The sequence below is a fragment of the Dermacentor andersoni genome, chromosome 4, assembly GCF_023375885.2.
Source record: "Dermacentor andersoni chromosome 4, qqDerAnde1_hic_scaffold, whole genome shotgun sequence".
Lineage (NCBI taxonomy): Eukaryota > Metazoa > Arthropoda > Arachnida > Ixodida > Ixodidae > Dermacentor > Dermacentor andersoni.
The window spans coordinates 145,929,296-145,953,238 of NC_092817.1; the positions used below are offsets into that span (position 1 = coordinate 145,929,296).

Sequence of the window (23,943 nt, forward strand, 5' to 3'; positions counted from 1 at the left end):
CTGAAAATAAAATCAGCCTTTCAAGTATGTGTACTAGTTGGCCTAAAGATCCTTTTCTATGGGTGTAACTTGGTGAGTTATGGAAACGAGAAAACATTCTTAAGGGTCAGTGCAATATTCTCTAGTTTGTATCAAGCTGGTCGATGAAATGTGACCTCATCTTTTTATAGCCACAGCGCACAACGTTTCGATAGCCTATGTGCGCTTGTTTCTCCCCAGATAAACTGCGTTATCACTCGTCGAAATCTTCATTGCAGTGTAAGAAGCGCTACACGCAATTGCGCTTCTATGCAGCACTTAAAGGAATTCTAAATTCAAATATTAGGTCAATGTGGAATGTTAAGGTACCATTCCAGAAGCCTCACAGCGCTTGTTTTGTGCCAAGAAAACACAAAGCTTAAGGCGAAATTGCGCCTGGAGGACCAGCATACCTTCAGCGCAAATACAATCGCCCACTGCAAGCGGAGATTGGTGATGTTGCGTACGCCATCACCATCGTCGGTGAGTGAAACGGCGCTCGACAGACGGAGCTACTTTTTTTTACGCAAGACGTAAACGTGCGGCCATAAAAAAACTGAGACAAGACAGAGCGTTGGATTCGCCGCTCCAGCTTCCCTTGGTCAAGTAGCGCGGACCGTTCGGACATCTCGCGACATCACACGGTGGTGGCATTCTCTGCTACTTGCAGTTTGTGGGAGTTTCGCGAACCAACAAAACAGCGCAGCACTACGCAATAGGGGAGCGAGTGGGAACGAAACTTTGAGGCCACCCTCATCGTTGTCGAGGGCAATGTCACGGAGTTTTTTTCTAAGTATAGAATAGAACCGTACAAGCAACATTTTCTTCCATCTTTTAATGACCAGCGATGTCCTTATTATGAGTGGATGAGTATTAATGACAGAACTATAATGAGGAGTGCCTAGGTCATCGCGCTAGTGCTTGAATGTGCCTGGAGAATCTCAAATTGTGTCCTGCATGTACGTCACTTTCTTTATTACCGATGTTTTCACGATAACATTGACGCCTCAGTCGTTCGCGAGCATTATTCTAGCACTTTGAGTTAACCTAATGTTACGCTTTAGTGTTGCTTTATGTTGAAATACACGAGGTATTTTTTAGCTACACCAATCTTTTAAACATTGTCTGGGACAGATAGCACAGTTCTAACCCATCATCTAAATTACTCGAAGAAGCGGCCATTGCTTACCCGAGAAATGAAAATGCATAACTAAATCATTTACACAATTACGCTAATGAACTTCCTAATTAACAATTTACGCCACATATTTCAATCAATAAATTGTAACTAGTCAATGCGCATGTCATATCCACTTGAAACGAATTATCAGGACTACACCAGTTTGGAGAAAATAATTTTGCTTCAATGCATACACTAGCATTTTCTTAATAAATATCGTAGAACAACGGCGCATATTTACGAAAAGTTTGCAGGCGGATATCTCAAAACCGGTGCCATCCTCAAAATTCGTTTTAAGTCGATATGCCTTGCCTGCTCATTAGCTACAATTCGTATATCGTAATATGTGCCGTAAAGAAAATAAATATAGATATAACTAGAGTAAATAGGTTAAATATTCAATAAGATGTTTTCATTTTTTCTTGAAGTAATGGCCACCTCAACGAGTTTTATAGATCAAGTGTTACCATTGTTCTATCTGACATAGATTTTTTTTTTTTTTAAATTTGGCGCACATAAGAAAAAGAGCACCCTATACATGTTCATGTTGGGCACTCTGGGCAAAAAGGAATGCCCCGCGGAGACTAAAAAACTCCGCATGCACTGAACCCACATAATAGTCATGCTTGCGTTCGATACTGAAGTTCCACTAAAACAGGTTGACAGTTTTTATGCGTTCTTTGCACCACACGCTTACCTTAAAGCTTTGTTCCTCCTGAAATGTCACGTATGCCGCGGTCCAAGATCCCTTGCTTAGCTCGCTCGAAGACCTCATCCAGACATTCCGAATACTTGCGCCTGCTCAAAAAAAAAAAAGCACCATCGAGAATTTCAGTACCGCTACAGATAGATAGGTAGGTACAACTTTATTCGACAAAAGGTGTCGTTAAAGGGGGGGAAGTAATATGTAAGGTCGTGCCTGCCTGTCACCTTCCCGGCTCTGTTCAGGGCTCGGAACTGATCCACCAGGCTGGTCCTGGCGAGGATGTTATTCCATGTCCCGGATGAGGGAGCCGCAATGAGAGAGCAGGAGAGAGAGTCCTTTCGGCATTCCTAGATAATGCGGTTGAGTGTGGCGATCTCTCCACATAGCTTACAGTAGGGGGCGATTAGTTCGAGGTATACGGAGGATGGGATCTGGGGGCAAGGAAAGGAATGCGTCTGGAGTCGTCGCCAGATGATCTCTTGAAACTTGGTGAGTTTAGAGTGAAGTGGTGATCTCGATCGTCTCGAGATTCTATAGTAGGTGGTGATGCCATTGTATGAAGTCAAAGCTTCCCTATTCGAAACATCCGGGTCGGAGACCTGTCCCGCCGATCAGTGGATGAATCCTCGAGCATGTTGGTGGTCTCGTTCCCGGGTTTTTCTAATTGACCGCGACCCACACAAGTTTGACGGGGCAAGTGAAAACCTCTTCGTCGTGATCGTCGTCCTCGCTTCCACACTCGGGGGCAAAGTGAGAACGAGAAGAGAGAAGGGGGTGAAGCAGTCGCAGCGTTATAGGAGCTACGGTGCCACGAGCGAGGTTCTTTATGGCGATCTTGGAGTAGCTCAGAATTGTGGTGATACCTGCCGCTGCTCAAAGTGCGATGGCGGCTTCTTAGGCTTCTATTGCGTTGGGGGCTCTCAGTGAGTATGCTGTGCGCAAACGGGACTCGTAGTCCCGGTTGTTCGAATAAAGAACCCACTGATTGTACCGCTACGCAGAAAAATTACTGGGTCATGATATTGCAGGACTTATCTTCCATCTTTTTACCACTAAACATAAAAAGACGAATGTTAAGTCCTGCGGTATCATGACCCAGTATTAGGCCGAGGTGGACGAAGCTTTCTAAACCTGAGAACTTTTCTTTCTGATTAGCTCGTATATGCTTCGTTTGTACGTTCATCCTACTTTCTGTTAGACGACTCTAACTTTCAAGGCGATGCCAGGCAGTGTGACACCGGTCATGTAAAGGTAAAGAGTGCGTTTCCGTTTTTTGGGGCGAGCCTGAGCCCGCGAACATCTCAACATGCATTGTTTTGCTCTGCTGCCTGGTTAACTGCTGTCTTTCGGTGTGGCTCCTCTTTAGTGGACATCACAGCATGTTATACATGTTCAGTAACTATTTTTCGGAGTCATCTGTCAGTTTTCTCTGTCAATAGAAGATGTATAACTCTCACCTTCCACTGTCGCACTAAGGAGGTACTGCTGGGGTTGACTTTTATGGTCAATATAATAGTAGAACTGAAGGCAGTGTGGACGCTTCCGACCAGGGATTGTTGGTGACGTCAGCACAGCCCGTGTGTAGTTACTCTTCGAGTGTATATATACCAGGCCTCCTGCGCGGAAATCAAGCGAGCCAATTTATTATTTAAAAAATGGCGCGTATACTTTTCAAGAATTGTATTTCACGAATGAACCCACATGCTCCTTTGCGCCCACCTCTCTTCTCTGAGTACACGCGATTATTTGAATCTTCGAATACGTCAAATACTGCCCCCTAACAATTCGTATTCCAAAAGGAATACCTCGGTATTTTTTAGCCTTTGGTTCTTTAACAACCACCGAGTGGTAAAGTCGGCGTACTCTTTTCCATCTGCTGAACAACTTACCCCTAAACATCAGAAGTATAACGAGACGGCAAAAGTTTGCGACGCAATCCTGAAACAAAATGGGTAATGCAAGCTTTATTTTGGTACTGCGGCAAAGCTCTACTTGACAATTTGTTATTGTTACCTTTAGTCGGTAATTTAGCGTTTTTGCAAGTCTACTCCTGCAGCAGTTATCTTTTAGGCTACGTTCTCAGAAGTTCTCCTTGCGACAGGCTCCTTTAGAGGCGTGTATACGGCAACCAAGTCTTCCCGCAGCTGCGCAGCTTCTGACTTTTCTTCGGCCATCATGTATTTAACGTTCTTGTGACGCTAGCTACTCTACCAGGATACGTCTTTTTCTATTGTTATTGTTGTTGTAATACTGGTGTGCAACCAGGCTGTAAAGCTGTGGAACGGTAATTCGCGTAAATTTTGTACGACAACTAGTGACCTTTATCTTCAAACTGATGATTTTTCGCTGAAAGTTAGCTGTCTTTTGTATACCAGCCCGTACAAACGCGGTACGTAATTATACCGAAATAAATACTCTTTTTTCAAATATATTCGTCTGCGTTAGACCTTCGATTCCATATTCGAAATTTGTTATTCCTACTCAACTCTTATTCGAAAAAGTTGACATTCGCGCACTTCTACAGTGATCTCATAAGAAGAAAAAAGGGCCCTATAAAAGAGCGCCTCCTCCTCTTGAAACTGTCGTTAAAGGAATGCGTGCACATATTACTCAGCTTGTAGAAACTCTACAACATGCTTCTCCCGCCTAAAAGGGGACACTTAACAAATGTGAACATAGAGAAATACGTGACATCTTAATGGCTCGTAATGGTGTATCTAGCGTCATGGACATTAGAGTGAAGTAATCACGTAGATAAAAATTTGCTGTCATCATGCAACCACAAGATCAGGCATGAATACATTTCTCAGTAAAAAAAATGGCAATTTAGCCCGAAGGGCAGAGCATTGACTGCGACGTCAAGGTATAGCATTGGGCTTGAACTCCTCGGGTGGTGTTTTAACTATGCAAAATGCGACATGCTGGCGCGAAAAGCACGCCAGATGACTGCTGCTCGGCAGAAGAAACAGCGCCCTGGCAGCTACCAGGAGTCTCACAGCGCTGACGCGATGAGCAGAACCACCAGTGGCGTTGCAGGTGCCCCAACTTTATGGTGCGCGAGATGAGACCAACGGAAAACCGCCGGCGTTAGTCAGCGCCAATTGAAATATTAGACAACGTTAGCTTGATGGTTACTCTGCGTTCCGCTTGGACCAATCCATACGCACTGAAGCTCACTAGGAATGTGTCTTCTTATAGCTAGCCTGTGCACAACACATATGTACACGGCGGAAGGCAGAACACTTGCCCTAGTTCCGACAAGGATACGATTAGGCGGAATGTTGATGGTCCATTTCGCCTTGTGCTTCTTCGCGACAAGGGAAACTTCAAGTCTTTGGAGACCCTCTAACCTTCATGTGGGATCCGCGCATGCGCGGCGTGTAGAAACGTAGGCGCGGTGCTAATGAAGTGCTTTCTGTCGCACTAACTGCACCAGTGTTCCTTTTTTTTTTACGTCGCCCTCAATGCATGAGCTTAAGTTGAGTGTGCTTAAGTTGAGGCCTGTGTTCTTTCGCACATTGGGCTTCAAAACTACTTTAAACAACAATGTGTCCACAATTGAAGGGACCGCCCCTGTGTCTAGCTTGTATAGAGAGCATAGCTTTGTGCGCTCACTTGCACATTGCCTTCAGACCTCGTGCTCTGTTCGTTTTATTACAGTGCGTACGAAGCAGAAGTTATGACGCCTTAGGTTTGTATTGTATGTCTTCCATAACACATATTTGGAGCCCATGACTTCTTGTTTATTCAAATTGTAGGAACAACGTCCGATGCAAATTTCGCTTCCTTGTTTTTTTTTCTTCACATACTATACGGTATGTAATACCTTGGTCGTTTACGCTTTAATTATTTTGGTGTTCACGTCTGTCCCTTTATTTTGCTATGCATGTGGCTGCCGCTTTGAGTGCTACGCTCTTCGTCCAGCACATTCACTGCTTTAGCCGTATCCCTTGGGGCTTACAAAATTCGAAGGACCAGTAAAAATAGATATTCGTAAAGACTACGCAGAATAACCACTATGGAGTTAACGTCCGTCACTTGTACGCGGATCTGTACGTAAGATATTCCAGCTTCTTCATGCGCGTCAACTTTGGTAGAAATGACACCAACTTTATCTTGTCTGTTGTGTTCTAACAGACGACGAAAAGCACACCTGAAATGTTTTGGTAATGAAACTTTAACGTGAAAATAAAAGATGGAGCATCACAATGCAACCTAACACGCATTGTTACTTTCACTCCCTTTCCCTCTTCCTCACTGCACAGTTGCAGGCTAGAGCGAACTACTAGCTCATGTCGACCTTTCTGTCTTTCCTGTCAATAAATGCTATCTATCTATTGTTACGCCTTAATTTATGTTTTTTAAGTCAGAAAAATACTTTTTTAAGGACAAGAAGAAAGCGGAGACGCTTTTCTCCATCTACTAGACATCTTTCCTTTAACATTTATTAGGCGATCTAAATAAAAAAAAAACATTTTTATGTCAGTAACGTACACATAGGCAATAAGAACTCATTTGTGTCATTATGTGCCTCAGCAGCCTTTAGGTGTAATATATATATAGAACTGATTTGTAGACTGCGAAGAATCGTAATATCTAACAGATACATGTGGCGTTTCTAGACTCTTTCAAGACGCTTGAAACAGGTTTCTTGCTTTTTGAGTGTCTCGGAATTTTGGTAATAGACTATCAAACTGAGCCAACCTCCCTGTCCATCACATATTAGTAGAATGCTCTGAGAATTCCGTGGCTTTTGTTTATAACGTAACATTACCATGATTGATTTCCAGTTCCAATGGTAATTTCCTTTCGCATCAACCTAAACTGCGTCGGAAATTCAGTGCATGTTCCGAGCTGGCAATATTTGCAGCTCTTTCCGTGATAGTAACTTGCTTTAAGAAAGAGAACAGAAAACAATAAGGCACGCAGAACAATAATGACCCTGTACTCGGGGACAGCTTTCTGTGGCAATGAAAGGAAAGCAGGAGGGGTGGTGCTTCTGGACATGTGTTACTGAGCCGAGTCTTCTGTAGCATTCGACAACACTTTTGCTTGCTCGAAACAGATACGGAATCAGCGCAACCTTGCAGCTGCAACGGTCTCGCAATCGGCCAGACGGGCTATAGAAAAGCAGGAAAATAGGTCAAATTCAACACTCAGAGGTGTACTTTGTCTTATTTTGGTCGTGTAAATCGGGTGTTTTGTCTTCTCTTCCCACCTTAAACATGGGCGAATGAGAATGTGGGAATTTGAAACGCAAAACAGCTCTTTGCGCATTCGGAGTCAAGGTCATAGCCAGGTCGCACGCAGTGACGTGCCGAATTTCTTACCGAAAAAATTTCGGCTGATTCCGGCGCGAATTAAGCTCGAGAAGCCACCGGACATGTATATATAGAGTGTGAACTAATGTGGCCCACGGCTGCTTTTGATGAACGTGAGCACAAAAGTGAGGTCTGAGATCAACTTGTCATTGTCATGGTGTCGTCGTCATTCCGCCGTCGTCATTTCATTGCCTTCATGACATTGTGATCACTCCTTTGTTGCCGTGCCATCGTCATCTTCCCGCCGTTTTTACTGTGTTGCTGTCACTACGTTGTTATATCGCCATTAACACGTCATCTTCCCGCCGTCGTAATGCCACTATCGAAATGCAGTCAGAGTTCTTCCATCGTCGTCATTTTATTTCATTCATTGCACTGTTGTCAACGCACTGTCTTCATGTCGTTGTCCTCACGCCGTCACCGTAATTCAACCTTCGTCATTCCTTTGACGTCATGCCATCGTCAACATGCCGTCGCACAAGCATCGGCGTCACGGCGTCGTCATGCCGTTGTCGTCAGGCCATTGTCGTCACTCAGGCGTCGTCACCTCATGGTCGTCATGGTGTCCTTGCCAACAGATTGTCGTCATATTATGGTCGTCACGCAGCTATTCTCACTATTCTCAAACCATCCTCGTCGTACCGCAGTATTCTCTCTACCATCCTCATACCATGGTCGTCATGTAGTCCTTATGAAACCATCATCGTCATACTATTGTCGCCCCTTTTCGCACCTATTTGCGTGATCTACACCTTATACAAATACTCGGTATGACATAAGTAATCAACAATGATGGTTTCGGCGTTAATCTTTCATAAGCGCTTTTATGCGTGCGCGTGTTCTACCTCCGTAGCGTCCTCTTCATTGCCACAGAAAGTTGTCCGCGAGTATAAGAAATCATTTAAAAAATAGCTTTGACGAGAAGTTTTCTAACCGCTGTCTGTGTTTGTTGAATAGTCTACTCCGTGAAAGGGCTGTCGATGCACGCCTGCATACTGCCACATTTCGCTGCCGTTTCCCAGGCTATATCCGCACGTTTCATCCCAGTCGAAGTCGCAGGAACCGCTCGGGCGCTCTGAAACAAAATCGACAAAAGGTTACAAACAGTGGGAGAAAAATGAATAAAAGAAACGAAAGTCATGCGAACTATAATATCTCCCAGATTTTCTGTTCCGGGCAATAGGGGTCTACAAACTCACGGGAGAGAATATGATATCTAGCCACCACAGCTCTGCAATGCCTTTCACTTCGATCATTACCCACAATATTCTTGAACTCGTTCTCTATAGCCCTAAACAACGAATTTTTTTTCCAAATACCTTTTGCAAAAAGTTCCCTTGTTTTTCCAATATGTATATTTTTTTGTATGTATTGTGTCCCTGGTTTTTGTCTCTATTGCTAAAACAACTACAAGGACAAACCAGGAAAATTTCCTCCGTCGTTGTCGCCATGAGGTTGCGTATATAATTCTAGTGCGATAAGATCCTATCGCGCGCCTTATACTGTAGGTACGAGGGGTAGAATACCATGGTAAGGTGACAAGAATGGTGGTTTGATGCACTCCGTCTTCCTGCTCACGCAGTGTTGTGCGCGCAAGGGATGGAAGGCGAGGTGAGTGCTCTGTAACGTGATTAAGCGTATGCTAGGGTAGGGGGGGGGGGGCGGTCAGGTGAGCACGTGTCGCCTGTTTTAGCGCGGTCTTTGCTGCGTATTGCTTGCTGAGTGCGGCCCCGGGCAACCCGTTTTAGAAGTAATCTGCGGTGGGTGCAACTCTAGCGGGGCACGTGGGGAGGGGACGAACCGCGATAGCTTTTCGTTTCATGTGCGCTTTTGAACACATGCTCTGGCTGTGCCCAGCCATTAACGCCTCTCCACCCATCACGAAAGAACAATGGCAGGAATCGCTCAAGAGCAGCAATCTCCACATGCAACTCCAGGCTGTCCAGAGGGCCCACGACATTGCGGCGGAACTTCATCTCCCGGTCCCATCGTGGGTGGCGCCACCGACTTGATCTTCGGGAGCCTTCGGTTTTAGCTCCCCAAGATCTCAGTCCCTCAGGACTCAAATAAAGTTCTTGTCATGTCATGTCATTTGCGCTTTGCTATTGCCTGCCTAGTGCTCGAGGTCGCGTAATCTCAAGCTTCGTGCATACATTTATGCTACAGAGACAAAACGAAACGTTCGCTCGGCGCTTCTGCCAGTTTTGATCCCGGCAGCGTTGTGACATTGAGAATTCGCGGTCGTCAAGTGAGACGTCTTCAAGTTTGCTTGTACGAGCCTGACACCATACTTATTAATTTATTAGTAAGCGAATGTTTACTGCAACTCATAAAGCCGCTAAAACTGCCACCCTTACGTCACAAAGTTGTCTAGTGCTTCAGTGTCGCAATCAATTCGTCACTTTTCGGGGGAAACTGGCTTGTTATTCTTTTTGGCGAATGATTAGGGTGAGCACTGATTAAGATGTACTATAGCACAAAGTGGCACATGCATCTTTCACGTGTTTTGAAATGGTTCGTATTTTATTTATCTGTTCGGTATAATATAAGAAGTCTCATTGCAGTGTTCTCGCTACGGCCCCTCTTGCTCTGTAGTGCACGCAGTTGGCAAATTTTACAAACCTACACTCCACAAACTAAAACTGAGCGAGATGGAGAGTACGAAAGAGGGAAAGAGAAAGAGAGACTTTTGACGAAATTTGAATAGGTTTGCCTCACGGAAACGCATTACGCGGGCTTCCAATTTAACGCGACCATAAATGAATTTATCTCGGACGTGTGTGTCCACTAAATTCAATAGGTGTGAGTTTAAAACATTATTCGTCGTTGCGAGAACTTGTTCGACGAAAGACGAACAACGTAATAATAGAAATCTCACACCTATGTCTTACCGTGCACTGCATAGTAAAAGCTTGCTCTGGCGTACATTCTAAAATGTACAATACTCGCGATGGGTGTGTAGTACGATCAGACGCGACTTCTTCGCTATAGAAATGGCGATAACTTTAGCGAGACGCGGCGATGCTAGGCACGATTACCGAAGCCCGTGTTCATCCGGGGACCGTTATTCACAGTGACCAATTAGCCGCATACAACTTTGTGGGCTCCATCACGGGTGCTCAGACGCAAAAAATAGAAAGGTATTCTCAAAAAGTGAAGCTTCGTCACGTGAGCGGCGGGTACAGGGTAACTGCACCGCTGTGGGAGTCACACCTAACATAGATGTGGGGGTAGTCGACTAACGGCCGCATGCGCTACAAAGACCCTTTCCTGCGTTCGTTTGAAGCCATGGATCGCTCGGGGCTACCCAGTATGAAGACTCCTTCCTGCGGTCGTTAGAAGCCATCGCTCGGTGCTACTCTGTACGAAGGTGCGTCAAAAAGTAAAAGAAAATAAGGCATTGTTTTCTAACCCTTTGCCTGTATGCGTGCTTTCCGGCACTCCTGCGTGCTTACACGGTAAGCGCTCGGCAAACCACTTCTGAGCTTGCCGACGCTCACTTCGCCTCGCAGCCTTACTTTAGCGCGAGTAACGAGCGATCTGTTGAAAACCCAGTGTTAAAATCAGGCGCACACCAATTTGTACTGGGAAATGCTAGCGTAAGCACGTAGCGAGCCGTACCATTTCAATCCAGAGGAAAGAGGTATAACGCAAAACTAGTGGTATAACGCAAAATGTGATAAGTTACTCTAATACACATTCATTTTTTATCGTGTAAATTTTTAAACGCTTATTAACCACACTAAAGTGACTAATAATGTTGTGTTAAATGAATTTCTTCTATAATTTGCTCGCGCATGTAATCCACTCTGTGAAACGACAAATAAGTGAAAGAAGGCACCGACCATGCACCGACGGTATGACCACGTCAGCCCCAGCTTGACGGCCACTCATAAGGAAACGCCCTAGGGTTGATAGCCACCCAGAGTGAATCTAGATAAACCAATGAAACTGGAGGCATGTCGGCGGACAAACTTTGTCTTGGCACCAATAGTCTTTTCATTTTGGGCCGTCGCCAGAGCTCGAGAAGATCTCGAGTTTGGTCAAACTCAGTGCATCCTGCATAGCACCCCTGCTTGCTTACCCGAACATAATCAGTATGCTTTTTTATTTAACGATACGACCGGTGCTTAATTGTCTAAACTTCCTGGGCTCGGGATGATATAGCTGCTTTACATGATTGAAAGGAGCCGCCTCTACTGGTGTCATTTTGACGTCGCTGAGACGCCATAAATAATTTTGTGCTAAGTACGCCAAATACCCTTAGGCCACCGGGACTAAGCAGTGCTGTTCATTTGCATTGTAGTTGAAGGAAAACTGCTTGTGATCGCTATACAGTGAGGGCTCCCTTTTGCTCACCGTGGGATAATGTTCCAGGTTTCAGCGAGGCAATTAACGTTACAGAGCCCGCCGCAGAACATGTATCTGCACTTAACGCAAGCGTAGAAAACTTGATCCTGGTGGCTGCTATTTTGCTCGCAGAACCTTGAACGTCTTGCCAGCCAACTACTGCAAGTCATCTCTTCTAATTGTCGTTGGTATTGAATTTTGTGTGACACAACAGACTTTGACTCTAGGAGCACCCAGATAGCGCCAGCAACGTCTGCCCGTTCGTACTGCTCGTTGTAATCTCCGGGAAGAATATAGCGATAATGCCGCTCTCTCCGAAGCTGCTAAGCGCAGACTGTAGCTACGCCTCTCCATAGCCTCTGAGCGGTGTAGCAATGACATTGGCAGAAAACGTGATCCAGAGCTGACAGGCGTGGGCTCGCACATATGTCTCGACAAACGTCCTCTTTTTGAGCAGTAGAGAAGGACTATATATATATAAATATATATATATATATATATATATATATATAGCCCCCTTTCTTCTTAATGCAAAAAAGGGGTAAGACGTGAAGACACAGACACAAGGAAAGTGCAAACACGAACGCCGACTATCACCTCATGGAAGCACTGAGGCGAAAAAAGAAGGAACACACAAAACTCATATGTGCATGCTCTGGAATGGTGGCACCACGTGCCAATCGGGTACACGTGCCGGTCTACGTGAGAGATAACTGTTAAGGCAGTTGATGTCTTCCTTGTGTAAGGTAATCGAAGGCTGACTCACGCATATTGATATGTCATTCCAGAGGCGTATCTTCATTCCTATGCCTGTACAATATCGCGCATTCATCTAACTCAGGCTTGCAGTTACAATCTTGGCAGTCTTGGCAATGTAAGGAAAGATTAGGAGGCGATCCACCAGTTAACGACCTTTTATGTTCCATTGTTCCATTGTCCTCTGATTGATACACCGCCCCATTTGCCCTACGTAGAAATGGCAACAGCTAAAAGGAACCTTATATACCACACCCGCTCGACAATCAGTAAAATTGTTGTTGCTCAGCGCCCATCGTTACAGGGGGTGTTGACGCCGCTATCACTCGCAATGCAATGCAGCTCTTGAAATGTGCAAGAAAGGCGCGCTCATAGAGTTGAAATACGACCTGTTGAAATACGCCCCACTCACCCGTTGTGCTTTCTTGCTTGCCGACGTTTGTCTGAATTTGGTGACGCGGGTAGCTTCATCGCTTCTTCACCTGTCCAGTCAAAAGTAGTGAGTTACGACCGCCAGATAATTGTTTAGTTGTTTTCGTCTGACTGCGATGGCCGACGGGCTTGGCGTCCGACGATTGGACCAGCACTCTACACCTAAAGCTTTCGTCGGCTTCCAAAGAAAGTATGTTCTGTGCAGGGGTGCAATTTCCACAACCGTACGGCTGGCCTTTTCCTTCATCGCTTTCCGCGCTGAAAGCTCAAAACGCCCATCAAGTCGAATGGCGGGACATTTGAACATATAGCTCTAAAGACAGGCCAACAAAACAAATTTCGCGCCTTCGAAAACAACATGAGGTCAGTTCTGTTTTTAACGGATGTGGCGTCACATTATTTTTTCTTTCGCCCGATGCCATTTTCTACCGTCCTCCAGCGCGTGATCATGCTTTGCGATCCGCTTGTTCTGCCTCAGCATTCGTGTATCACTGAATTATACCGCTACTCGTATTTCCTTGTGAACAGCGCGCAAAATCGGGCGCTGCGCGAACGAGACAACCGCTCGTGCGTGACGCCGTCGGCAAAAAAAAAAAAAAAGAAAAGCGAGGATAAAAAAAAAATGAAGGTGGGGCCTGTGACGTATGCATCACGCGATCCTCGAGGTCCGGTATGGAAGAACGCAAGGAAGAAATTTCGCTTGCGTAGACCAGACGGGGCAAGTGGAGAGAGCGTCTTGCTTGGCAGCGGATGCCTCTTTCGGGGGAAATGATCGGTTCGCGACACTGAAATATTTCTATCTCGGCTATTAATGAGCCAATTTAAAAAAAAAAAATTTTTTTTTGCGGCAGAACGCTCCCAAGAGGGCACGTAACAACTTCCAGCGTATAACCAAAATGTGCTATGGGGCCTGGTGAGGGCCCATAGCACACTTTAGTATCGTAATTTAGTATCGTAATTCACTTTAGTATCGTAACGTTTTTAATACCCAGAAAACTCGGACCACCTGTAAAACTGTATCAGGGCCCTTTATAACACCACGAACATCAAAAGAACGGCTGTGACTCATGCCGGTTCTATTCCTTGCTCTTTGGAGAGGCTTCCCTCGATGGAAAGTATCAACATATATATTTAAATAAATAAATAAATAAATAAATAAATAAATTCAACGTACCAGGTGCACATTCCTGGCTTTCCACATTTAAGTCGTCCAACGCGAAGACGCCTCTCTCGGGGGAACGTGGAACGTGCAGGCGAATCATTATCTGCAAATATTGAGACGATAACAAATCAGTTCTGAAATGTAGACAAATGTCCTGCGATACATTCGTAAAGTGACCACGTAAATGTTGTCTTCTGGTTCTTTCTGATCTGGAGGTTTCGAGGCGCTGAAATACAAAAGCGGGTTTCATGTTACACCGAAGGGAACCGTATGCGCAGCTGTAAATTTCAACTACAGTGACCGGCCGTATGCTAGCAATTATTGAAGGCAAATTCGATGAAATATTGATCTATATTTCTGAATTACACTTCTGAAAAGCGAGGTGCGTGAGGTGTACAAAACATAAAGCCTGGCTTCCGAGAAATTGACGTGAGGGCGAATGACTGGCGTTCCTGAATGAGCAAAAGCAGGCCATCGCCGCCAAATACAGAGTTCGCAGCATCGAAAGGACACGTAAACGAAAATATCGCGATATCAAACGAATCGCTTGCGTCGTCGGCGCCGGTATTCATGTACCAATCTAAGAATCGAAACGTGGCATTCTCTTGTTGCCCAGGCATTACTATAGGCCAAGAAGCTCCAAACAGTATGCGAGAAGTCTTCTCTGACCCTGCATTAAGGCAAGACTTCATGAAAATATTGATAAGATTAGAAATAATGTATCCTGGCTCCTTAAAGGCGACAAAATATGTTATGCTAATGGCTCGATGCGGCTAAGAGTCAACGGTTCTCTTTCCGAACCGATGAGGCTTCTATCATAAGTAAGACAAGGATGCTCTATATCACCGGATCTGTTCTGGTTATATTTAAAGCCATCTTTTATGCGCATTCTGAAAACAAAATTTCCAGGAGTTTACGTTGCTGTCGAGTGAAATTTAGGTTCTCGCATATGTAGACGACGTGGCTGGTTTATGTACTGATAAATAGAGTGTAAACTTGTAGAGAAGAGTTTTGCGCAGCTTCTAGTGCTAGAGTTAACTTTGAAAACGGTTCAGGTCTTTGAATTGGCTATGGACTACAACGACATCACACTATGCATGCATTCAATGTAAAAAAAAAAGATCTGTTCTATTTGGGAGTGCCCCTCACACCATCGAAATTGCAATACTTATTGGTTGCGAGTAGTGGGGAGAATACAAGATAAAGCGAATTCATGACGGGGGAGTAATTTGTCATTCGTCAGTCATGCTGAAGTTTGCAATGTGTTCTTATTTTGTCTCTCATGTATGTGCTGCAAGTACTGCACTGCTCACGACTTCGCAATGATCCACTGCGTTGCGTATTTGCAACATTCATTTGGAGCTCGAGTTGTGAATCCGTGTGGCATGATAACCTGTTCCTCCCCCAATGGACGTGGTGTCCAAAGTTTAGCCCATCTCTTGATTAGGCAAAATGGCCTGTGTTTCTTTTGACATCGTGACCATCCGTTTTCGCGTGAAATGTTACAGCTCCGATTATTTCATTATATTCCTTATGTACTATGGTGACACCAGATGCCAAATGTGTCCGTCATGCTTCCTGGAAATTTCTCAAGGGGGTTGTTGACTCATTTCCTTTACGGAAATAGAAATTCAGCCTGGATTACATGATCACTGCGAGTCGAAAAGCAATTTCTCCTTTATTAGTGTATGAAATTCTCCCAGATGCTTTATATCGTGCACATTATTTAGGTCTGCCTCAACAGGATGCACTTAATTGGGTCGGCAAAATTACTATTACTCCATCAGTTAAAACATTTTCTTTAAATTGCACACGAAAACACTTCCTGTTAAAGCCTGCTTAAACACGAGAGGCTGCTTTGTGCCTTGATCAACGAACGGTCGACTTTGTCCACGTGCGGAGAATTTAGATCATTGTTTCGTAGATTGTAGAGATGCTCTACTTCTTTGGGACATCGTCCAACGGACGCTCTGACAAGTCATTGAGGCCACGCCACACTCCTATAGGTTATTACCGTTAAAAAATTCACCGACGAATACGATACTCCTTAACGAAAAATTTGAGCGCAGCATATACTTGGTTTCATTTCGCAATACATCGGCTGGCATGTACAATCTGTCTCGTGCAGCACATTGCAAACGGAGCCAAGTGGGGCGCGACTGCCAGGCTAATCGGGAGATCGCGAGATGCAGCGCCTGCGCGCGATTCGCAGTAGCCGCCGCAGATAGACCACTTCTCATGCAGCGCTTTGTTTTCATTTATGGTGTCGCTCGTCGCGGTGGTCGCGCTCGCCGCACGCCATCGGTGAACAGGCGATGGCGCGCTACTATGAAGCCATTTCATAGCAGCTGTCGCCGCAGAGTCTTGTGCGGTACTCCACCTTTCTTCTCGCGCTTTTGCCATGCCATCCTTCTCCGCTTTCTGCCTTATGGTACCGCTGCGCCCTCCTACTCTGCTTTCCTCCTCACGCTCTCTTCGCTATTGTCGTCTTTCATTCCCCGCTACTCTCCGCGTTCGCTCCTTCATCCTTCGCTGTACTACTTCGCTCGGTTACCACGAGGGACGACGACGATGCGAAACCCCGCAACGGGCGCCTAAGAGTTCCGTTATAATATACTTGCGGTCCTCCTTACGATACGTCCATAGTAGTGTGCTTATACAGCCTCTGGCGATCGAGAGTAGGCGGTCGTCATGCCGAAAGCCGGTGATCTACAAGGTCCTTCTATCGGGAACAGGCAGCGCATGCTGGAATTAGTGTATGCTGAGCAGGAAGTTCCGCCTGACTAGATGCGCTTGTGGGAAACATGTATGCTTACTCTAGTTTCGTGTGCATAGCGGTGTTCGCTGTGTAATATACTTTCAGTTTACTTTTTTATGTAATAAGGAAATAAAATTGGCGCAGCGGGTGCTATGGACTATAACACACGAATGACGTTATGATACCCGCGTGGCAATCGTAATGGCATCACTACAGGGCTGAAATGAATGCAATTTTTTTAAGCAATGGAGAAACTGTTTTACGATGCATTAAAACACAAAAGGTTCCCATAAAGAAAATGAAGCTTTACGTGCACTTGAATGTACTTGATCGCAGATCACTGGCCTCAGCCGACGGCGTTGCGTTATTTTGACTGGAAAATGGCAATGCCGGGTAGCTTTGATCCGACCGCTATGTTCGTACGCTTATCTGCTAAGTCATTTCAGTATTGAAAGTTAAGGAGCCTAAATGCTAAATGGAGGAGTCAGCCTAGAAGGAGCATGTGTTTTCTCTTTGCTTTCGGTGCTTTCGGTGTTACGTTCAACAAGGCAAGCAGTTCTTTGCTAGCGGGCCGCGGAGAGCTCAACAACAACAGCACGTACAAAGCTCGTGTTATCTGCTCAAACTATGGCATACTTGCTCTTCAGCACCTATTGTCACTGAAAACAAACATCTTGCAAGGACGCGGCCACAAACATGTATTATGCGCGCACGCATTGTGAAAATACGCTATTATCTTCTACTTCTTCTGGACAGAACCAAGTCACTAACACGTTTTATGGTGACATCTCCTCAGGGCGAAAACATCCAGAAAAAGCATATATAGGCATGGCATGCGCCATGCGCCAGTAGACGTCTCAATGAAGTTCTTCCAAATAAAGAAAGCAGTTTCGCTTTTAACGCGTAGCAATAATATCTATATGGAAGTGTATAGGACACTCGTATAAAGTAAAGTTGGAAGTTATTTTGGCCGCATACATTGCAGGAATTATTGGCTTGCTAACTAAACAAGCATGGCGCAAATAAACGACGGATATCACAATGGCCACGAGCACTCTCTATCACAACGCCGATGTACTAAGGAGCACCGGTGTGCTTGTCCCAAAGCAAAAGTTTGGTATGAGCTATTATGTGGAAATCAGAATCGTGATTATCAATAAGTGGACACGATTCGCAGTCTGGGTCAATCGAGGCTCCCTAGGACAGAAGCAAGAAAAACTGCAGGAAGCGGCCAAGTGCGTGGAAGAATGTGTCGGAGAAAGGGGCCTGGCGTGCTCCACCGAAAAATCAGAAATCCTGAGAGTGGGAAGAAACCCCACCAAGGAAGAACTAATAGTAAATCAAGAGGGAGAAAACATACCTGAAAGGAGCATGATACGCATCCTAGGCATGTGGATTCAAGGAAGCAAGAATTGCAGCCACACAATCAGCTTACTCACAAAAAAAAAAAAAACGACAGAACAAGTAAGCCGAATGATAACGAGGGTATCTCAAAGAAGAAGCGGAATGAGAGAAGGAGACACAATCAAGCTGGTCAGAAACCTGGTGGTCTGCAGAGTCACGTACTCGCTCCCGTACCACAACATGACCAAGCACGTAAAAAAACAGAGAGAAACGCTACTAAGGAAAGCGTATAAGACGGCGTTACATCTGCCAAGAAACACGCCCAACAATAAACTGTTACAGATGGGCCTAAGCAACACCTTCGAAAAACTCGCGGAAGCGCAGCTGAATGCACAGATCGCCAGGCTCCAGCAGACTGCCACCAGCCGCATGCTCCTAAAACGAATAGGGCATAACGCAGACGGAATAGAGGATCGGGCAACTAGCATACCAGACAGCGTTCGCCAGACACTGGAGATTAGCCCCCTAGAGAGAAACATGGACCCGGATCTCCACGCCGCCAGAAGGCAAGCACGAGCAGATTACGGGGAACGAAACCTAGCCACACCAAATCTCTGATAATTCTAACAGACTCCAAAGCAACACGCAGGAACTATATACAGGGCAGAGTTAGTAAGGAAGCGCAGATAATTCCCCTCGAAACAGACCATCCTAACAAAAACATAAAACACAGGATCTTCTGCATACCGACACATACCGGGATAGAGGGCAACTCAAGGGTGGACAGCTTAGTTCGCGAACTCACGCACCGAGGAGGGCAGTCGGAAACCCTAGAGGTCCCCTTAACGGTGGAGCCGCCGTATGCAGAAATATTCAACCACTACATGCAGAGGAAGGAGACTTAAATACCCCCCACCCCACACATCGCTCACACAACACGACGCAGTCGGCTGGCGAAGACTGCAAGCAGGTAAGTTCTTCAACCTGCACACACTACACAAGATGTTCCCTACCCAGTACAGGGATACATGTCCGTGGTGCGGGGCAACCCCCACATTATGTGACATCACGTGGGAATGCAAGCGTAATTTCGCATTACTTAAAGTAAGTAACCCAAGTGCGGAACAATGGGAGGGACTGCTCACCAGCAGCGAGCTCGCAGCCCAACGGGCAATTGTGCAGCACGCCTGTGAGGCAGCAAGACTAAGCAGTGCCCTGGAATAGGGGCGCCGACCTTGTGAAGCGGCCAGGACTCAAGACAAGAAGACACCGGCCCACCGCCAATCTCTCTGAGATATAGAGCAATAAAGTTTTTCCGTTCCATTCCACCCTTATAGATATGTGCCGTAATACAGGAATCATAATAATCATCTGTACGCGGCGATCAGATTAACAAGCTAGTTGGCGGTACAATATGAACCACGCACTTCTTGGCGAATCCCCCTTATAGGTATGTAATATAGGAAGAAAATTATAATCATTATCAACACGCTGCGACTAGTTTCTGTGGCCTGTGGCCTGATCAAAAGGACATTTATAAAGTAAGGCTTTGAGATAATAGGAATATACATTTAGCGAACTCTTCTTAGCACATTCTCACCTGGAAGACAAATATGTTGTCACGCTGCACAACTCAGCCAAAGGAAAAGAAAGTAGAGGTGTGCGCGTGGAGCTGGATGCTACCTGTTGGCCTTGCATGATCGACATGTCCCTTGATCCCTGCGATAACCATCTATCATCTTGTAAATAAACCCATCTCATCAGTGGCGTAGCCAGAAATTTCGTTCGGGGGGGGCTCATGTTGCAGCTCGGTCTCCTCCTTAAGAGGAAGCTTTAGCTCGGGTGCTGCTATTTAAATACATGCAAAAGGGTAATTCGTTTTCCCTCGCAACAACTGCACCAAATTTGACGATGTTTGTTGAATTTAAAAGAAAAACTTAAATTCTAGTGACTGTTAGTTTCGAATTTTCATTTAGGCGGTCAATTCTTTATTAAAAATTGGCCAAAATCGAAAATTTTCAGGAAACGGAACTATCAAGTTTAAAACTCCGTAACTCAACAATGAAAAATGATAGCACAATTCTGTGAATTGCATCTAATAGTACATCTACAGCGGACAAAATAGCTATGTTAAACATGAATTTAAAAAAAATTAGTATAATGGAAATACGACTTTTGCAGAACCCTTGTATACAACGTGACCAATTCACGCAAGATACAAATTGACACACCAAATTTGTCCGCATTGACTTTCCTAATAGTTGCCGTTTACAGAACCGAGATATCTGTTCTTGGTACATAGCTATTATTTTGTAAACGTCGTGCTTCTATCTTTTCGAAATTTCAAAATTTTCAAACTATTTTATACAAAATTCAGGCCGTAAATCGAAATTCCGTTTCCAACAGACACTATAATTTACCTTCTCTCTCAAATGCAACAACTTTCATTAAAAGCGATTAGCAGGATTATCTCAGAAAAGCGTTTTTGCGTTTTACATGTACTTGAATAGGCCGCGTCGGATTGGGCCCCAGCTAAAGCTTCCTCTTAATTTGTCGAGGGATCAAATACATGAATAATAACTGCATAACCATTGTCAAAAATGCTGTAAACGAATTCTTGAACGCTACGCACTGTCAAAACAAGTAAAATGTGTATTTTTTCATAAAAGAATATTCTCGTATGTGCTAAAAATTGTGCCAAAAGTAACTGATATCAATGATTCCATGTTCTTGTCTATTTAATGAGTAAAGAAAATATCACACGAACTTTAGAACTATATCAGTTCGAAACCAGGAAAGCAGCGCATGCCGCTGATATGAAAAATGAAACGGCCGTGAAATGAACAAGTTGAGGACAAATATGTTAATTAAACTTAATCATTCAAGAACCGTGTTTACATTCTTGTATATATGCAATGGCCAGTGAAAAATCTCCATGACGCTGTCATTTGTTCCAATGTATTACGCCGGAGCAGCTGTCATCGGTCGTGAATCGTGAGTAATTGCACCGAAATTATAGTCGCAACAGAGAGCACGTATAGAAAGCAGGAGTTCTGAAGGCTATACGAGGGCGAGTCAAATGAATGTGAGCCAATGCGAATATATGACAAACGAGGTACTTTATTAAAAAGTAGTCTTCATGAGAATTTAGACATTTGCCCCATCGACTAACGAGTCGCGTGATTCCCGTCTCATGGAACTCCTTAGGTTTTTGCTTCAAAAAGTCTGTAACTGACTATTTCACGTCACCGTCTGGCACGAATCTAGTTCCGTTGAGCTGTTTTTCGGTTGCCCCAAAATGTGGAAGTCGCAAGGGGACAGGTCTGAGCTGTATGACGGATGTTGCAGGGTTTCCCACTTGAACTTTGCCAGTTTTGTATTAACCACATCAGCTACGTGGGGACGGGCATTGTTGTGGAACAAGATGACCCAATTCGTCGATTTTCCACATAGTTTGTTCTTGATTGCGACACGCAGTGGTTCCGGCGTTTCACAATATCGGAAACAATTGATAGTCTCTCAAGATTGAGCAAATTCTATCAGTAATGGCCCCTCACGATCGAAAAAAAGTCAACAACACCTTTCCGGCGAAAATGACGGCCTTTGCGTTCTTTGGCCGTAGTAAATTCGAATGTTTCCACCGTAAGCTTTGCCGTCGTGTTTCAGACTCGTAGTAGTGGCACCATGGTTCGTCCCCGATCACAATAGCGAACAAGAAATCGTCATCCTCATTGTGATACCGGATCAGATTAGTCAAAGCAGCGCCAAACTTCCACGTCTTCTGGCGGTGGATCAAAATCTTGGGCATCCATTGCGCACACAAGAGCCGATAACCGAGGTGCTCATGAATTATGGCGTGAACCGAACCATGACTGATTTTCACACAGTCTGCCAGTTCATCGACGCTTATCCTTCTTTCTTGTTTCATCAGCTCATCAACCTTTGAAATTGTGTGGGGGGTGATTGCACGATGGCTTTGGCCCGGTCTTGGAATGTCTTTGCAACTTTCCCATTCTTCTTTGAACCGTTTGCTCCCACGCTTTACAGTGGCCAATGAAATTCAATGTTCAACGTACACGGCAGTCATACGGCGATTAATTTCTTTTTGGGAAACACCTTTAGCTGTTAAAAACTTCGCGACACCACGCTGTTCAGCTTTTGGGGTGTCCATTATGTCAGGCAACTATGTTCAACCCAGTGTATGAGAGCATTAAAGAACATTTATCCTCACACATGCGTACCACTTTAGTAAATGAGAGTTGCCACTCTGCTACGCGCATGCCTCGCAGATAATGAACCGAACCATTATTGCGACTCGCACTCGTGCATTAGAAATGCGAAGATACAATGGGATATACAAATGCCAAGATAGAGCTTAATAAAGGGCAAAAAGTGTGACTGGGAACAAAGTTCACTGCACGTATACACGAAACCTCGTAACAAGATATTTAAATATACGTATAAGTCTCCAATAAATCTACGTATCTAAGATAAAGTCGCTGTATATTATGCGTCAAACAAGGCAAATAAACATGTTGCGCGATCACAGATTCACAGAATCCTAGATTCCGCCCCAATTCCATCCACTCACCCCGATGTATCGCACGCGACGGAAGGCGGCGCGCTTGCTCCCCGCTTTTCTCCTTTGCGCACACACGACTGAGCCACCATCGTCGGCTCAGCCATTCCACCACCCCCCCTCTACGCTTTCACTCGCACATACAGCACGCGGCACGCGGTCACGATGTTATCACCCTTGGACTTTATACGAAACATGAGGGCGACGGCGACGGCAGGAATGCGCCTTGGGTGTCCATATAATTACTATCGCAATAATATAAGAGTATCTTGCAACTGAAGCGTCCCGTGGCTCATTACTTTCCACAAAAGAAGAAGTAACAAAATCGAACTTTCACCATGCGACAATTCGCTGCGCCGCAACAATGTATTTTCTTTTTTCCTTCTGTGGGGCGGGGTCACCGAAATGAAAAAACGCATAGGAAAGTATGTTGGCCACAATCGAATGCCTACTTTGGGCACCTAATTTAGCTACGGAAGGAATATCGAAGAAAACATGAGACGCTTGGTCCACTGAGAACCAACCATACGCATACTGCTCGGTATCATACACCGGCGAGACAAGACTTTCAGGAGAAGTTCTGCAAAAGCGAACGCGGTGCAATCCGTCGAGTCCCCACAGTGATGGCGGCGAGCGACCACTATTTCTTTTTCTCTTCTGTAAGCCAGAAAGTGTCCAAAACTCAGCCAGGCGAAAATACACTCGGCCAGAGAAAACCGAACGCGCACCGAAGTGCGCCGCGCAGTGGTCGGGGCCACGCGAGAAAAACGTATGCGCTCTGGCTGGCTCTGGCAGCCCGCGGGTATGGTAGCGAGAAGAAAAAAAAAATTGAAGAGGCTCAATGTGTTCTCGCGAATAAAAGTCAAAGTAGAAAAAATAAATAAGAACGTAGTTAGCTTGGCTGGCTTTAGTGTTTTGACATGGATGTTATTTATGGCACCGGTTAAAAAAATTTTTGATATTTTTTTTTATGTGACACGGCGGCACGAATGAACCACCACAACGCTTCGTCTCACTGAACATCCCTGCGTGCTTTGTCAACTTGTGTGCTAGTGTGTTGATTTGGCTTGTCTCGTCGTGTGTTCCGATGTGAGAGTTTAGAAAAGTCAATGGACCTTTGGCGTTAAATGTTTATAACAACATTAAACCCACAAAGTTCCGCAATTGAAAATCTAAAGCACAATTTTGCAAATGTCAATGCACCTTTCACATCAGGAGTTTATGAGATATATACCCACAAATTTTCGGAACTGACATCCATGCGCTCCATAGATTCCGCGGCCTCGGCGAGATGCCGCGGCGAGCCCGCTCACCATCAAAACGCCCTTGAAACTTTG

General features: G+C 45.0%; 2 protein-coding genes across 2 annotated transcripts in view; both read right to left on the reverse strand.

Annotated features, from left to right (window-relative positions):
- Positions 1-2,008, reverse strand: part of LOC126537740 (MAM and LDL-receptor class A domain-containing protein 1-like) — a 204,840-nt gene extending 202,832 nt beyond the window's left edge. Inside the window, exon 1 of the mRNA XM_050184828.3 lies at positions 1,896-2,008. Coding sequence (XP_050040785.3) covers positions 1,896-1,973 — 78 coding nt within the window. The 5' untranslated portion in view covers positions 1,974-2,008. The remainder of the gene's footprint in view (positions 1-1,895) is intronic.
- Positions 2,009-3,323: 1,315 nt separating this feature from the next.
- Positions 3,324-23,943, reverse strand: part of LOC140217246 (apical endosomal glycoprotein-like) — a 36,413-nt gene continuing 15,793 nt past the window's right edge. Inside the window, exons 4-6 of the mRNA XM_072287648.1 lie at positions 13,938-14,028; positions 8,160-8,300; positions 3,324-3,520 (exon numbers count right to left, since the gene is read on the reverse strand). Coding sequence (XP_072143749.1) covers positions 3,324-3,520; positions 8,160-8,300; positions 13,938-14,028 — 429 coding nt within the window. The remainder of the gene's footprint in view (positions 3,521-8,159; positions 8,301-13,937; positions 14,029-23,943) is intronic.